General features: G+C 32.9%; 1 protein-coding gene and 1 non-coding gene across 13 annotated transcripts in view; both read left to right on the forward strand.

The window, feature by feature from the left end:
* Heatr5a (HEAT repeat containing 5A) overlaps positions 1-16,252 on the forward strand; it is a 121,792-nt gene that overhangs the window by 77,627 nt on the left and 27,913 nt on the right. For 8 of the 12 annotated variants that reach the window (XR_005729345.2, XM_078050257.1, XM_078050251.1 and 5 more), the window contains 6 exons: positions 186-355; positions 3,784-3,810; positions 6,066-6,204; positions 10,050-10,229; positions 13,184-13,423; positions 15,279-15,460. Coding sequence is in view for 11 of the 12 variants with exons in the window: in XM_078050257.1 (XP_077906383.1) it covers positions 186-355; positions 3,784-3,810; positions 6,066-6,204; positions 10,050-10,229; positions 13,184-13,423; positions 15,279-15,460 (938 nt within the window). In the remaining variant the exon portion in view is untranslated. The remainder of the gene's footprint in view (positions 1-185; positions 356-3,783; positions 3,811-6,065; positions 6,205-10,049; positions 10,230-13,183; positions 13,424-15,278; positions 15,461-16,252) is intronic. The other 4 variants (XM_078050254.1, XM_078050255.1, XM_040275214.2 and 1 more) reach the window with 1 other exon arrangement.
* Positions 2,527-2,598, forward strand: Trnaa-agc (transfer RNA alanine (anticodon AGC)). The gene has a single exon. It is a non-coding gene; the product is annotated as a tRNA-Ala (tRNA).

A 16,252-nucleotide genomic window follows, 5' to 3' on the forward strand; every position in this document is an offset into this window, starting at 1 on the left:
TTTGTGTGCCATGTGCTGTAGCACTAAGTTATGCCATCAGTCCCTGTCCTCACTTTTGCAGTAGAAATTTTACTTCATAGATCCATAAAGATAAAACTGGAAATAAATTTTAAAACCTAGTAATATATTTAAAGAGTAGTGATTTTATAGGTCAATTATTAAAAGCCTCCGGTTTTTTATTTTAGGTAACAGTACTTCAGTTTCTGCCTTAAGGACTTCTTGTTTGCTGGGTTGTGCAGTGATGCAGGATAACCCAGACTGCCTAGTTCAAGCTCAGGCCATCTCTTGCCTTCAGCAGCTTCACATGTTTGCTCCTCGGCATGTCAACTTGTCTAGCCTGGTTAGCTGCCTCTGTGTGAGTATAAAATCATAAATGAGCCCTTAGTTTCTTTTGTTTCAAACTTGGATTTATTCCAGTTTGATTATTCTTCATACTATGTTCAGAATTAGACGTTATATATATAACTATTTTATTTCAGTCTTTTTTTTTTTTATGAGGGAGACAGCTCTCACACATTTACCTCTTAAGTGAATGCACATGAGACAGATTTTTTTCTCCCATTAATATTGAACTTAAGATTTGGAATATTTGCTGGGCGTGGTGGCACACACCTATAATCCCAGTGGCTGGGGAGGCTGAGACAGGGGATCGCAAGTTCAAAACCAGCCTAAGCAAAAGTGAGGCACTAGGCAACTCAGTGAGACCCTGTCTCTCTTCATTAATCAGTAAACAATACATAATGGGTGCTTATGTTTCAGGTAATATATAAATGCTTTAGTACATGCAAATATTTATGTGATTTCTCTTTTTTTCTTTGTCCTCTATTCTAAATTATTGCATAAAAGTTCTTTTCATCTCAGATGGAGAAATAATACTTTTTTCAATATGCGTGTCAGAATCTGGGTTCTAATAATGTATCTAACATTTAGAAAGATGAAGCAATGGACTAGAAGTTCTGATGAGGTGATTCATAAGTATCATTGGTGTTAAGGTTTTTCTTGAGCATAATAATTTCTATCTGGGCTTGCCTCAAAAATTGAGTTGCATTTCAGTTTATAACTTGACACCCTGGCTTTTCAACTTTTTCTGCCTGTGTGATATTACAGCATACTTCCATAAGTAGTATGGCAGTTGAGAAGCATTACTACAGACAATCTTTTATTTTTTATCTTTTCTTACTTTTTGGTACCCAAAAAGTACCAATAGCACTCCATACTATTAATTGTTGTTTTTTTCTGTCTTGACGTATGTCTTAAATGTATATTGTATTAATTATTGATATATTTAATATTAAACCCAGAGCAATTAGCCACCGAGCCATATCCCCAGTACATTTTATTTTATTTTATTTTGAGATAGAGTCTTGCTAAATTGCTAAGGCTGGCTTTCAAATTGCAATTCTCCTGCTTCAAGCCCCCTAAATTTCTGAGATTATTGGTAGTGCATCACTGCTCCCAGCTATTTTTTTTTTTTTTTAAAGATAGGGTCTCACTGAGGAGCTGGAGATATATAGTTCACTTGGTAGAGTGCTTGCCTCACGTACAAAAGGCCCTGGGTTCAATCCCCAGCACCACGAAAAAAAAAAAAAAGAAAGAAAGAAGAAAATCTGATTCCATCAATCCCACCTTTAGAATAAAGCTTCTAAAGTTTTTGTTTTTTTTTAAAAAAAAGAAGAAAAGAAAAAAAAGATAGGGTCTCACTGAGTTACTGAGACTGACCCTGAACTTGTGAACCTTGTACCTCATCTTCCCAAGTTAGCTGGGATCACACACATGCACCATTGTACCTGGTTTCTACTTTTGTAGATGATGTTTTATCATTAAATCCAGTCTTAAACTGGGTACAGTGCCACCTGCCATAATCCCAGCTGCTCAGGAGGCTGAGGCAAGAAGATCACAAGTTTAAGGCAAGCCTGAGAAACTTGGTGAACCCTATCTCAAAATAAAAGGGCTGAAGATGTAGCACAGTGGTAGGCAGACATTGGGTTTAATCCACAAGGCCAAAAAAAAATTCTAAGTCTAGGCTCTCTTTATCTGGACTCCTCATCCAATCATTGTTTTATTATTTAAAATTGTCTTTGCTGTATATTTTATGGCTAGATCATGTCTCTGTCATCTCCTAACTTTGTGGCTGTAGGGAAGTCCCATAACCTCCTAAATTCTTAATCTGTTAAACATGTGGATTATGCAAGATGCTCCATTTAAAGGCACAGGTCTGGGCATTTAATTAGCACTTCATACTATTAATTGTTTTTTTTTTTCTGTCTTAACATATATCTTAAATGTATATTGTATTAATTATTGATATATTTTGTGTACTACACTTAAAAAAGAAGACCTGACTCTTTTTTTGACAGAAACTTCTGTTCCTGCATTTCTTAGATCTGAGCCAATTGTGTATTAGGAAAAATAGCATTTACAAAAAAAATGATTTTTACTTTTAACACTTATAACTTTTCTCTTGGAATATTACTTTTCATATTTGAGGAATCAAAATTATTATTGAAAATGTTTCTATTAGGGGATGGGGGTTTAGCTTAGTGGTATAGCATTTGCCTAGCATGCATGAGGCCTTGGGTTCAATCCCCAACACCACCAAAAAAAAAAACATTAAGAAAATTTTTACTCCTTTGCAAATTGATTTTATGTTTACTTTCCATCTAAATATAGTGATACTCTCTTTTTTTTGGTTATTGAAGTATAGTAGAAAATATTCAGTAATGACCTTTTAAATTTTCTCCTTTATTTGAGCAAGAATTCACTTATTGATTAATGCTTATTGAGAAATGAAGAGTAAGACTTTCATTAATTCATGATGAATAAGATCCAATCAAACACATTAGCTTTTTTCCATTTCCCAGACCAAAAAAAAGTTAATAGAGACTATTATGCTGTGAGTTTTTTTTAATACCTTGAGCATTTGAGAAAATCTGCAGTAAAGCTGTTAATAATCTAATTCGTGTTGTTCACAGTATTAAAGCTGCAAAGTGTTATTGTTGCTTACATAGAAATCATATTCTAAGTGGATAAGGTGTGTATGGGAACTCTACTTTTCATTCAGTGTTGCTGTGAATCTTCAAATTGCTTTAAAAAATCTACTTAAAAAGATATTCAAAAATTACTATCACTACAGTGCAATTAATTTTGTGTCTTGATATTTTGGTTAGTAATTCTAAATTAGGTTGGATTTATTATATTTTAAAGTGTTCTCTCGAGTAAGGAAATTGCATTTATCATTAGGCAAGAATCCTGTAAAGGTTTTCTTCTAACTGCATGCTGTTTTAACTTGCATTCTCAACTTGGCCTTAGCTACACCAGCAATTAGAGTACTCTGTTTTAAAACTTGGCTTCCAAGAGTAAAAACTATCTATAATTAACTTATGATGAAGTAAACCATTAACTTTGTCTGTTGCTGGACACCTGCTCATGTGAATGTAGTCCAGATCACTCCTCTCACAGACATGTCTACTTAATCTGGTTTTAATACTGAGGCTTAATTGGATTCCAAAATAAAACCTGATTTCTCAAATATACAACTTAAAATTATTATATTATATCTTTACATCAAGAATTTTTATTGACTCTTTTCACGATCTTAATTCATATTTTATATTATCTTAGAAATTAAAGTATTTGTGCCACATTTTTAAATTGAAGCTAAGCCAATTTAAACAATCACTGTATCAACATTTATATTTTAATGCTTAGCTAACTGTTGTCAACTCATCCTAGTGTTTACCTTTTGGTTTTGTCATGACTGGTCTGTCATTTGTTTTTGTACAGGAGATCTTGTTGGATAATTCTGTGTTGGTAGGTCCCTGACCCTTGATTCCTAACTTTTTTTGAGGTTTGCAGTGCTGTTTGTGGTGTTTTTGTTTGTAGATGTTCTTGTTTTCCTCTGCATCCCTGTGCTTAAGCTAATCATTGATGCATAGTCCTGTATGTATAGCATGTTACATGGTGTTTATTTAATACCAATGTAAGCAAATCCTTCCTAACCTTCTCCAGCTGATGCACCCACATCTTATACTGAATTTTGCATCTTTTTGATTTAATATATTCATCAGAAAGGAATTGTAGTTACGGTTTTATTTAATTTCTGTGTTTTGCCTGCTTTGTTTGCCTTAACCTACTCTATTCTTCCAATTTAAATGCTGGAGAATGACATGGAGATATTAAGCCTCCCATTTTGCTTTGTGTGACAGTCTTCAATCTTTTTTCTACCAAACAGAGTGCTTCTAAGCATGCTTTTTTAGAAGACTGTTTGACCAGCCTGAATAAATGCTGCACCTGCCTTGTATTATATGCTTGTAAAACTTCAATTAAAATAACTAGTAGATTCATTTATAATTGTCTTGCAGAGTGTGTTTTGTCGTTGTTAAATATAGCAGTAATCTTGGGCATGAATAAACTTGATCTTTTTATATTTTAACTTCTTTGTTATCTTCTATACTCGTTTTAAACAACAGAAGTTCGTAAACTTGACTGGAATGATATTACCTTGAGACTTTTGTGAATGACATTGCTCTCTCCATTTTTGAATTTGTGATATGGCTTAGGGGTAAAATAGAACATTTACTAAAAAGTTCTCACATGTTTCATTCATGATATGTTGACTTTTTCTGGTTTCTGGCTTATGAGAAAATTTAATATTACACTCCCTTTGCATGAAATTTCTTCTTATACATTGAAAAGTAGCTGCTGCGACCTTTCTCAACCCTCCCTTCCTTCCTCATCCACTCTCTCCCCCTCTCCCTCCCTCTCTCCACCTCTCTCTCTCCTTCTCTCACTTCCTCTCTCTCAGAATTTAGCCTCTGCTGTTTACAAAACTTCTACTTCAGTTCTGGGGTTTTTGTTTGTTTGTTTGTTTGCATATGCCAAGTCACCATAAGAGCACTGTCAGAATTATGCCATTATTTCTCAAAATTTGCTTTGAAAATCACTGTAAGATACATACTGGCCTAGGTGTGTAGTTCAAATGGTGGAATGTATCTTAGCATGTGCAAGACCCTAGGTTCAATCCCCAGTACAAAACAAAACAACAAAAAAATGCGATAGATCACACCAAGCTTATCTTTACTTTCTGAGTTAGAACAAAATAAATTTAAATCTCTAGATTTTATTTCACTTGTGAAATCATGGGAATTTGCATCCAGAAACCTCCGACTTGTAATTGATTATTTAAGTTATATCACTAAGTTTATCATCTGCCATAAGTAAATACAACCTATTTATTACATTGTAGCTCTAAAATATATTTATATATATGTATATCTACATATAAGTATGCATATATATGTACCTTTATGTATATATACATATAATTTGCTGTTCTGTATTTTTGGTGAATGTTTTCTAAGTAAAATTTCTGCCTTTATTTGAGAATGCATTTACTTACTCTATATGTCTTCTAAATAAAATAACTACAAAATAACTTGTTAGAAACTACATTAATAATAACTAATATTTATTGAGCATTACATTTGTCGGGTTCTATGGTAAGCACTTTGCATGTTACTTTGTGTTAATTTCACAACATCCTTATGAGATGGGAGAGTTATAAATAAGGAAAGTAAGGTACAAAGAGGTTAAATAACTTGCCCCAGATCACCCAGCTAAAAATGTTGTGGATCTAGTACTCAAACTGAAACAGTTTTACTTTAGACCTTCCAATTTAACCAATATGCTATATTGCTAAATTTTTATACATTTCTTAGAGAATCATAACTCATTATGATAGAGTTATAATTGTATAAATCCTTTAAATTGTTTCTTTAATCTCTCAAAACTATTCTTATTCAAATAAATTAACTTGTCTTCTAACACTGGTTAAGAGGCTTTTGTTTGAATTTACTTATGAATAGTGCATAATCTAGTGTGTGCATTATTCCTTAAGGTTTTTCTAAGTTTCATGATCATAAATATATACTTAAAGTAGTTTTAAGAACTTTCTGTGTATTTAATAAATTGTGATCAGAAAGAAATCCAATGAATGAATATCTGTTGGATTTACTGAATGCCACAAAGAACTGTAGCTCTTTCATTCCCCAAATGATATTTTTCAGGTGAATCTTTGTAGTCCCTACTTGTTATTGAGAAGAGCAGTTCTGGCTTGTTTACGTCAGCTTGTACAGAGAGAAGCATCTGAAGTTTCAGAACATGCTGTTATGCTTGCTAAGGATAGCAGAGAAAAGTTGACCCCAGGTAATTCTTTTTATCAACATATGTCTAGCTTAAATTATTGTTTTAACCTTAAATTTTCATTATATACCTGAGTCTTTTTAACAAAAATTTAAATTACTACATAGTATGTTTTAAACCTACTACAAGAAAGAATGACTAGGTCTGGGGTTATGGCTCAGTGGTTGAGTGCTTGCTTGGCACCACATAAAAATAAGTAAATAAAATAAAGGTATTGTGTCCATCTACAACTAAATAAAAATAAAAAGAAAGAATCACTAATAATTATCATTTCATCCCTTGATTTAGAGCAATGGTTCTCAGACCGAAGCCCCTTAACCAGCAACATTCACCTTACCTGAGAACTTATTAGAAATATCCCTGACCTCCTGAACCATAAATCTAGGAATAAAGCCCAGCAATCTGTATTTTTATAGTCAAAAGTTTTTATAATCCCTGTGTTAGTAGTGAAGTTTGCAAGTCATTGGTTTACAGCAAGTTTTTTCATATCAGTCAACTAATTGAATTTAGCCTTTAAGTAATTTATCATACATAAGTCCGTTTGCCAAAATCTCATTTTAATAAAACATTTTAGGTGTGTCTGCTAAAAGTTACATCTTGGAGCTAAATTTAAAAAGACTTTTTTTTTTTTTTTTTGTATCAGGGATTGTACCCAGGGGCACTTAACCACTGAGCCACATCACCAGACCTTTTTTATTTAGGTTTTGGTTTGTGGGGGTGGGGGGGTTGCCTTTTTTTTTTTTTTTGTGGCAAGAGGAGGAGGAGTAGTGGAGGGGTAATCAGTGATTAAATTCAGGGGCACTCAACCACTGAGCCACATCCCTGACCCTATTTTGTATTTTATTTAGAGACAGGGTCTCACCAAGTTGCTTAGCACCTTGCTTTTGTTGAGGCTGGCTTTGAACTTGTGATATTCCTGCCTTAGCCTTCCCAGCTGCTGGAATTACAGGCGTGTGTGCCACCACACCCAACCCAAAAGATTTCTTAACACCGAGTACAGTAGTTCACACCCATAATCCAGCAGCTTGGGAGGCTGAGGCAGGAGGATCATATTCAAAGCTAGCCCCACAACTTAACAAGACCCTGAGCAACTTAGTGAGACCTTAATTCAAAATTTTAAAAAGGGGAGGAGGTGCGAAATGGGGATGTGGTTCAGTGGTTAAATGCCCCTAGGTTTAATCTCCAGTACCAAAAGAAAGAAAAAAAAATGTTCTAACTTGCATGTAAATTCAAAGAAACTATTAGCCTGCAAATATAGTAATAATGTCTCACATATACATAAGCATAGTTTCCAAAATACTGTCATACTTTTAGAAAGTCACAAAGCCTTCACAAAGCTATCCAAATCTTAAAGCTTTCAGCTCCTTAATGTATTTTACTTTCAATAGTCTGTTTTTTTAAAAAATATTCATTTCTTTTAGTTGTACAAAATGCCTTTATTTCTACTTATTTATTTTTATGTGGTGCTGAGAATCAAACCTAGGGCCTTGCACGCGCCAGGCTAGTGCTTTACCGCTGAGCCACAACCCCAGCTCAACTTTCAATAGTCTATTCTTTATTTTTTTTTAATATTTTTTTGTTGTAGATGGACACCGTATCTTTTTTTGTGTGTGTGTGGCGCTGAGGATCGAACCTAGTGCCTCATATGTGCAAAGCAAGCGCTCTACCACTGAGCTACAGCCTCAGCCCCTCAATAGTTTGTCTATTCTTTAAATTGCAGTTTTATTATCATATTAAAACTTTTGTGATCACTTGAATTAGTCAGCATGACTGAACTGATAACATTATTCATCAAATAGGGTTGCAGAATTCATTTGAAAACTATTCTGGGGAGGGGGGATAGTAGAGGATAGGAAAGGTAGCAGAATACAACAGTTACTAATATGGCATTATGTAAAAGTATGGATGTGTAATTGATGTGATTCTGCAATCTGTATTTGGGGTAAAAATGGGAGTTCATAACCCACTTGAATCGAATGTATGAAATATGATATGTTAAGAGTTTTGTAATGTTTTGAATAACCAATAAAAAAAAAGAAAACTATTCAAACTATATTCATGATTATTAGCTTTAACCAGAGAATTTTAATCTAATAGTGACAGATGTTTTCCCCAATGGGACATTCAATTTGTATTTTCTGTTGCTTTAGGCTCTAATCATATAAAATGCTAGTAGTACATGTTACTAGAAATGTTAAATTAGCTATCTGATTAAAATTATAGTAATTAATTGTGTTAATCTTTTTTAAAATATTTTAATTTTTCAGACCCATAGAAAAGTTGAAAGAACCATATAGTGAACACATAGATTCATTACTTTTTTGTAACAGTTTTTTAATAATACTTATTTTAGTTCTCTGTCTATAAACACAAATGTTTTTAAATAACTTTATTTTTGTTTTGTTTTGTTTTAATGTGGTGCTTAGGATTAAACCCAGTGCCTCACACATGCTAGGCAAGCACTCTACCACTGAGCCACAACCCCAGCCCAACACACATATTTTTTCCCAAGTCATTTCAAAGCAGTCTACAGACCTGACAATTCAGTTCTAAATACTTTAATTTGCATTTCCCAAGGACATTTCTTTCACATAACCAAACCCCATTTATATACATAAGAAAACATTGATTTAATAGCATCATAGACTTATAGTCTTCAGATTTCTCCCATTATCACAAAAAATGTCCTTTGTGGCTCCTACCTATCCTTTTCCCCCCAACCAAATCTAGGATCCAGTCATTACTCATATGATAACATTAGCTGTTAAATCTTTTGTGTGTGTGTGTGTGTGTGTGTGTGTGTGTGTGTGTATGTGTATTACTGAGGATTGAACCCAGGGATGTTCTACCACCAAGCTACATTCTGGCCCCTTTTTTTATGTTTTATTTTGAGACAGGATCTCTCTAAATTGCTGGAGCTGGCCTCAAACATGTGGTCCTCTTACTTCAACCTCTCCAATGGCTGGGATTATAGATGTGCACCAACAGGTCCAGCTATTAGACATACTTTTAGACTCCTAATCTGAAATATTCCTATCATCTCCTTCTGATTTTAAAAACTAATTCCGCTTTTAAAACAGTCTATCATAGGGCTGGGACTGTAGCTCAGTGGTAGCGCACTTGCCTGACTTGTGTGAGGCACTGGGTTCGATTCTCAGCACCACATATAAATAAATAAAATAAAGGTCTATCAAAAACTAAAAAATTTTTGAAAAAAACAGGCTAACATGATCTTTTAGCATCTAAATTATTTCATAAGTTCTAGATGAATTAAATATTCAAGAGAATATTTATTTGGGACATTTTCAGGACTAAAGACAATAGATGATAAATCAAGCCTTATATTCTTAGAAATGATTTATTACTTTACGTAAGAATATTGTATAGTGATTTATATTTGTTGATAGTTCATAATAGCTTAGCTGTAGTAATTAATTTTCCTACAATTATTGTTTTTTATTTGTTTTGTATTCTCATGTTGAAAACTTTAGAGCCTTTATACCAAGATGAGGAAAGTCATTGATTATGTTTATTGATTTGAAATTAACTTTAGAGAAAAAATAATATATGCTGTGTTGAACTTTAATTGGGTGATATTTACCTAGTTTAAAAAGAAATATAACTCTTACTAAAGACTTATCATTCAGTGACATTACATAAAAATATATAGGTTCATAAATAATCTCAAAATTCAGTTATGAACTAAACTCAATCTCAGTAGATTAAGGCACAATAGTTCTTTAAAATATATTTATGTAGTAATATTTAATAACTACTGAATGTGTGTACTTCTCATATGGCAGTTTTGTTTTCTGTATTACTTAGATCATCGGTTTTCTTCTTGTCAGATGCTAACATTGGAGAAATGGGCCTTGAAGGGGCATTATTGGCCTTACTAGACAAAGAGACAGATCAGAGATTGTGCCATGATATCAGAGAGACTTTAAATCACATGCTAACATCTATGGCGGTGGAAAAACTCTCTCTTTGGTTAAAACTTTGTAAAGAAGTACTTGCTGCATCAGCTGGTAAGTACTGGTAATTACTGTATGAAATGATAAAATTGAAAGTAAAAACTATAGAAAATTATTTGCCACTGACCATTCATTAGTTTTTTCTACTTGAATTACAATTGTCTAGTCATTGTTTTCTTAAACTGAAGATTCTGCTTGTAATGTTTTAGAATTCTCTGTAATTTGAACAGTATAAATCTTAAGACTGCTTTTTTTTCTGTTTTTATTGTCTTAACATTCTTGTATCAAACAGTTAAAAAGTAGAGTCATTATTTATAATAGGAAATACCTAACTTATTTTTTTGGTACATGTAATAAATATTTGAGGGATTGCAGCAAATCAACATAATAAAAAACTTAGCGAGCAAACTAATTCCTCCATATTTAGTAATGTTAATTTAAAATAGTATTATAAAATGTTATTCCCCTAATGTCTTTGCTAATACAAGACAATTATAAGAATGTACACTTGATTCTTTAAAGTGTATATACTTAAAGAGAGGAAATAAATGAGAAGAAGAAAAAAGATAGAAACCAATTCTATTCCAGGAACTGTATATGTTCTATCTGATTTAATCCTTTAACTCATCCTATAAATAGACAGTATTATTCCTTTTTGCAGAAGAGGAAAGCTTAGAGAGGTAAGTACCTTGCCCAATGATACAAATTCAAGCCTAAGCCTACATAACTTTAAAATCCATAAATTTTCCACTAGGTTTCATTAGAGCCCAATTTAGTTATATAAATGTTATAATTTAATGTGGTTCTGATCTCTGAATTATGTGAAAGGAAAAGGATGCCATATGATTCCTGGAATTTTTTTGTATTCTCTCTTCATTTCTTCCAGTGATTTATACCTGTTCTTTCAACCATAGCTCTGCATGTTTTCTTGCTCTCTTCTATCCTCACTACTTGAGAATTAACAAGGACTTTTCCTTTAGGAAAAAAAAAATTATATGTGCACATTTAGACTGGTCATTTTTTTTTTTTTTGGTGTCTCACTTTTTAAAATTTTTACGTTTATACTCCCAGAAAACACTTTTCAGTCTATTGATTTCTTAGTCATAAGATAGCTTTGCCATAACTTGATTAGTGATATCTTTACTATCTTAACACCAAAAAATATTGACATGTAAGATAGTTTAGAAGAGCAAGATGGTTTGTTTGATAGCGTTAATTCCATTTTAAGTTGAATTTAACAGTAAATAAGAAGCAATACTTGAGTATGGCTCCAGCCATAAGCATAACTTTGAGATAATGACAGCAGAGGGTCTCTAGTAACAAAAATATTTTCAGATAGTTTTTAGTGTATTTAAGATAATCTCTTTAAGTTCATTCAAAGACCCAAGGTTGTAGGGGCTGGGGTTGTGGCTCAATGGTAGATCACTTGCCTAGCACTTGCGAGGCACTGGGTTCCATCCTCAGCACCACATAAAATAAATAAACAAATAAAAGACCCAATGTTTAAAGAGCTCAAGGGACTAGGTACATGTAATAAATATTTGAGGGATTGCAGCAGATCAGAGATTGTGCCATAATATCAGAAAGACTTTAAATCACATGCTAACATCTATGGCAGTCTCGCTTTGGTTAAAACTTTGTAAAGAAGTAGCTCAATGGTAGAGCACTTGCTTAGCATGTGTAAGGCACTGTGTTCCATCCTCAGCGCTACATAAAAATAAATAAAATAAAGGTATTGTGCCCATCTACAACTAAAAAAAATATTTTTAAAAAAACAGCTCTGCAGTAGACCCCACTCATACTCCCTACTATAGAATTTTAGCTTCCTTTAGTTTAATCATCTGTGGCTTGGGGTTGATAATTACTGCATTATCTAGTATTATACTTGGTTTTTCACTTTGAGTATATTTTAACAACTTGATTATCAGCTCTCATAGCATTTCCTTTAGACATCATTGTTATCTATACTTATTAGACATAGTTATTCAATGTTATTATAAAGGTATATGCTTGCCATCCATGGTGGCACACACCTTTAATACCATCAACTTTGGAGGTTGACAATTCAAGACCAGCCTCAGCATCTTGGCAAGACCTATCACAAAATTTAAAAATAAAGTTTTGGGAATGTAGCTCAGTGGTAAAGGACCCTTTGGCTCAATCCCCAGTACCAAATGATTTTTTTAAGTGTATGCTTGATTAATAGTAATTCTAGTGTGCATTTGAACTCATTTTTTGTGTTCTCTTAAAAATATACCTTTTGTGGGGCTGAGGATGTGGCTCAAGTGGTAGCACACTCGCCTGGCATGCATGCGACCTGGGTTTGATCCTCAGCACCACATACAAATAAAGATATTGTGTCCGCCGAAAACTAAAAATAAATATTAAAAATTCTCTCTCTCTCTCTCTCTCTCTCTCTCTCTCTCTCTCTCTCAAAAAAAAAATACATACCCCATTTGAATCAAATGTATGATATGTCAAGATCATTGTAATGTTTTGAGCAACTAATAAAAAATTAATATATATAATATATATATACCTTTTGTATATATACAATAGAATATTACTCAGCCATAAATAAAAATTAAATTATGGCATTTCCCAGTAAATGGATGGAACTGGAAACTATCATGCTAAGTGAAATAAGCCAATCTTAAAAAGCCAAAAGCCAAATATTCTCTCTGATAAGCAGATACTAACACACAAGAAGGGGTGCAGGGAATAGAAGTACTTTGGTTTAGACAAAGGAAAATGAAGGGAAGGGAGGGAGGTTGGGAATTGGAAAGACAGAATGAATCGGACATTTTTTCCCGTGTTCATATATGAATACATGACCAGTGTAACTCCACATCATATACAACCACAAGAACGGAAATTTATACTCCATGTATGAATAATAGGTCAAAATACATTCTGCTGTCATGTAAAACTAAAAAGAACAAATGAAAATTTTTAAAATATATACCTTCCAATTGATTGTAATCCTGTGTATTTTCCCTTGATAAAAGATTTTGCAACTATAACTTGTGTGGATACGATGCAAGAGGAAGAAGGTCATAAGCTTGATGATGCCTCAGTCCTGACCACCAGAAGTGATGAAAAACCCCATCCTTTTACCAATCCCCGATGGGCTACTAGAGTCTTTGCTGCTGAATGTGTCTGTAGGATAATTAACCAGTGTGAGAATGCAAACAGTGCACATTTTGACATTGCTTTAGCACAAGAAATGAAAAAAAGGGATTCAAGAAGTAAGTGGCATAGTGATGTAAAGACGAAGAGATACACATAGAAATTCTGCCTGCTTATGGTTTTCATATATATTTTAACAATAAAGCCAAAAGATTAATGTTTAAATACATTTTTCATGATAAGCTTCTTAAATTTGCATTCATTTTTGACTGCACATGCAATGAGTTAAGTTTATAGAGAATGATCATATTCTTTGGAAGTAAGGTGTGTTGGCTAGTTCCCAAAATGAATTTTCTGAATTGTAACTTTTAACAATTTTGCTTATAGTTTATTTCAGTGTCATGAATATTACCTAAAAATATTTGAACCAGTGTAAATTAAGCCTAATTGCAAGATCATTTTGATTTTGTTCAGTTTTATTTTTACCTACAAATGTGTATGTGTTCATGGTTTGGTGTCTGATTTTTAGAATTCATGTAAGCATATAATTATTCAAAGTCACAATGCACTTTTATGAGTAACCTAGTGATATTCTTTATCAGACAAAAGAATTACAAAGCAGAATGTTGCTATCACCACTTGAGTATGAATTAGACATCTCTGATTTAATTATTTTTAAGCAAGCATCTTTTAAGATTTTTATTTGGGATGAGCATTGTGCAAGATATTTATCCATGTAGAATTATTATGTCATAGATATTTACTGATTTCTGTGCTCCCAAACAAAATATTAGTGAGGTCTTGGGGATGTAACTCAGTGGGAGAATGCTTATGTAGCATGAGAAAGGCCCTGAATTCAATCCCTAGCACCACAAAAATAAATAAAATAATAGAATGGAATAGTAGTTGGCACTGACTACATTTCTCCAATGTGAGCTATAACTTTGCTTTTTGAATTAGTCTCAGATATATTCTGGGTAAAAGTTAGCTGTGTTCAGAAATATTATTGGAACATCTAAATATTTTTCTAATGCCTCTCCCCAAACTTTTGTACCAAAGGATGTTTTGTAGTCATAAGAGGAATTTTATCATTTCTATAGCTAGAGATTTTTTTAATATTCCCATGATTTGTGTACTTAGCAAGATATGTAAAATAAGATAATCTGGTGCATGTAGAGTCACACAAAGCTTTTGTTGTTATTGTTGTTTGTATTAGGGGTTGAACCCAGGGGCACTTTATCACTGAGCTACATTCCCAGTTCTTTTTAATTTTTGTTTTGAGACAGGATCTCACTAAGTAACTTAATTTGCTGAGGCTGCCTTAAACTTGTGACCCTCCTGCCTCAGCCTCCCAAGTCACTGGGATTACAGGCATGTGCCACCATGCACAACCACAAAGCTTTTTTTAAAGCAACATGAAGGCCCTTGGCTTCAATTTGATATAAAAAGAATAAATTACTGTTTAATTCATCAAAGCCCAAGGTCTCCTAAATACGAAGTAATATACTTTTATCAGAAAGTCTGAACAAAATATTTATTGAGACTATTAGCATTCTTTTAAAGGATGCTAATTCTGCTTTTGGTCTTTTAATAACTGTATTTAATTATTTGGTTTGAAGTAGTTTTGTGTGTATGCATTTGAGCATATTAAATTCAGCTTTAAAGTCTCTATTTGTTGCAGAGTAAAACAAAGCAGTAAATCAAATCAGAACTACCAAAAAAGAAAGTCTATCCTATGAATTTTTAAAAAATATTTATTTTTTATTGTAGTTGGACACAGTACCTTTATTTTATTTATTTATTTTCATGTGGTGCTGAGGTCGAACCCAGGGCCTCATACATGCTAGGCAAGCGCTCTGCCGTTGAGCCACAACCCCAGCCCAATCCTATGAAATTAAGAAGAGAAATTATCACATCATAAATCTTAGTTCCAACATATTCTATTTCTTAATAAGGCATTTTTTAATCTTGTAGATGACTTTTTGGTGTTACATCTTGCTGACTTAGTTCGCATGGCTTTTATGGCTGCCACAGATCACAGTGATCAACTCCGTCTTTCTGGCCTTGAAACACTATTAGTTGTTATTCGGCGATTTGCAACTATTCCAGAACCAGAGTTTCCAGGTCATGTGATTCTAGAACAGTATCAAGCCAATGTAAGCATTTTCTCTTAGAAAAATTTTTAAATTAAAAAGAACAATAAAATGTCTATACAACTATTTTGCATGTCACCTTTCAAATTATATAAGTGAGGATATTTCTCTTCTAACATATCACCAGTATCATAACCATGTAGAAAATACATACATTTGTGGAAGAAATCTGACAGCTATTAGTTTATAAAGTTTCAAGTACAAGCAAAATGGTACATAAAATAGGTATTTTATAACTTTAAGGATTAATTTTCATAATTAAAACCTTGGTAATTTGAGGGAGTGGAGGATTTCAGAAATGAAATCTTATATAAAATGTCTGAATAAGTAATATAACACCAAATATCCAGATTACATTAAATCATTACTTCTAGAATAAATAGAATGTTATACTTAACATCCTTTTTTAAAAATATATATATAATTTTTTTAACTGATTGTGTTTGGTACATTGTAAAAGCTAGAAAGAGAAAGGAAGATAACAAAATCCTTATCTGTCTTATAATCCTCTAACAGCATTCATCCAAGCATGTCTCTCATTATGATTTAGAGGCAAGTTGTGATAACTAGCAATTAAGGAGACCAGAGCAATTCACTAGTTGGTAAACAATCTTATCCCTTTTTCCCAGTAAGTAATGCTAGTGCATACTTAGGGAGAGAGCAAAAAGAAGGAATTGAAGTTATATACAACTGTCATATTAGACTAAAATATTATAATTCAGCTTAATTGAAGGGAGTTCTCATATTTTTATCTTTTTAAAAATTATAAGTATTAGAAATACAATTACAACTCAA

Source organism: Ictidomys tridecemlineatus, chromosome 5, assembly GCF_052094955.1.
Source record: "Ictidomys tridecemlineatus isolate mIctTri1 chromosome 5, mIctTri1.hap1, whole genome shotgun sequence".
NCBI classification, from domain to species: domain Eukaryota; kingdom Metazoa; phylum Chordata; class Mammalia; order Rodentia; family Sciuridae; genus Ictidomys; species Ictidomys tridecemlineatus.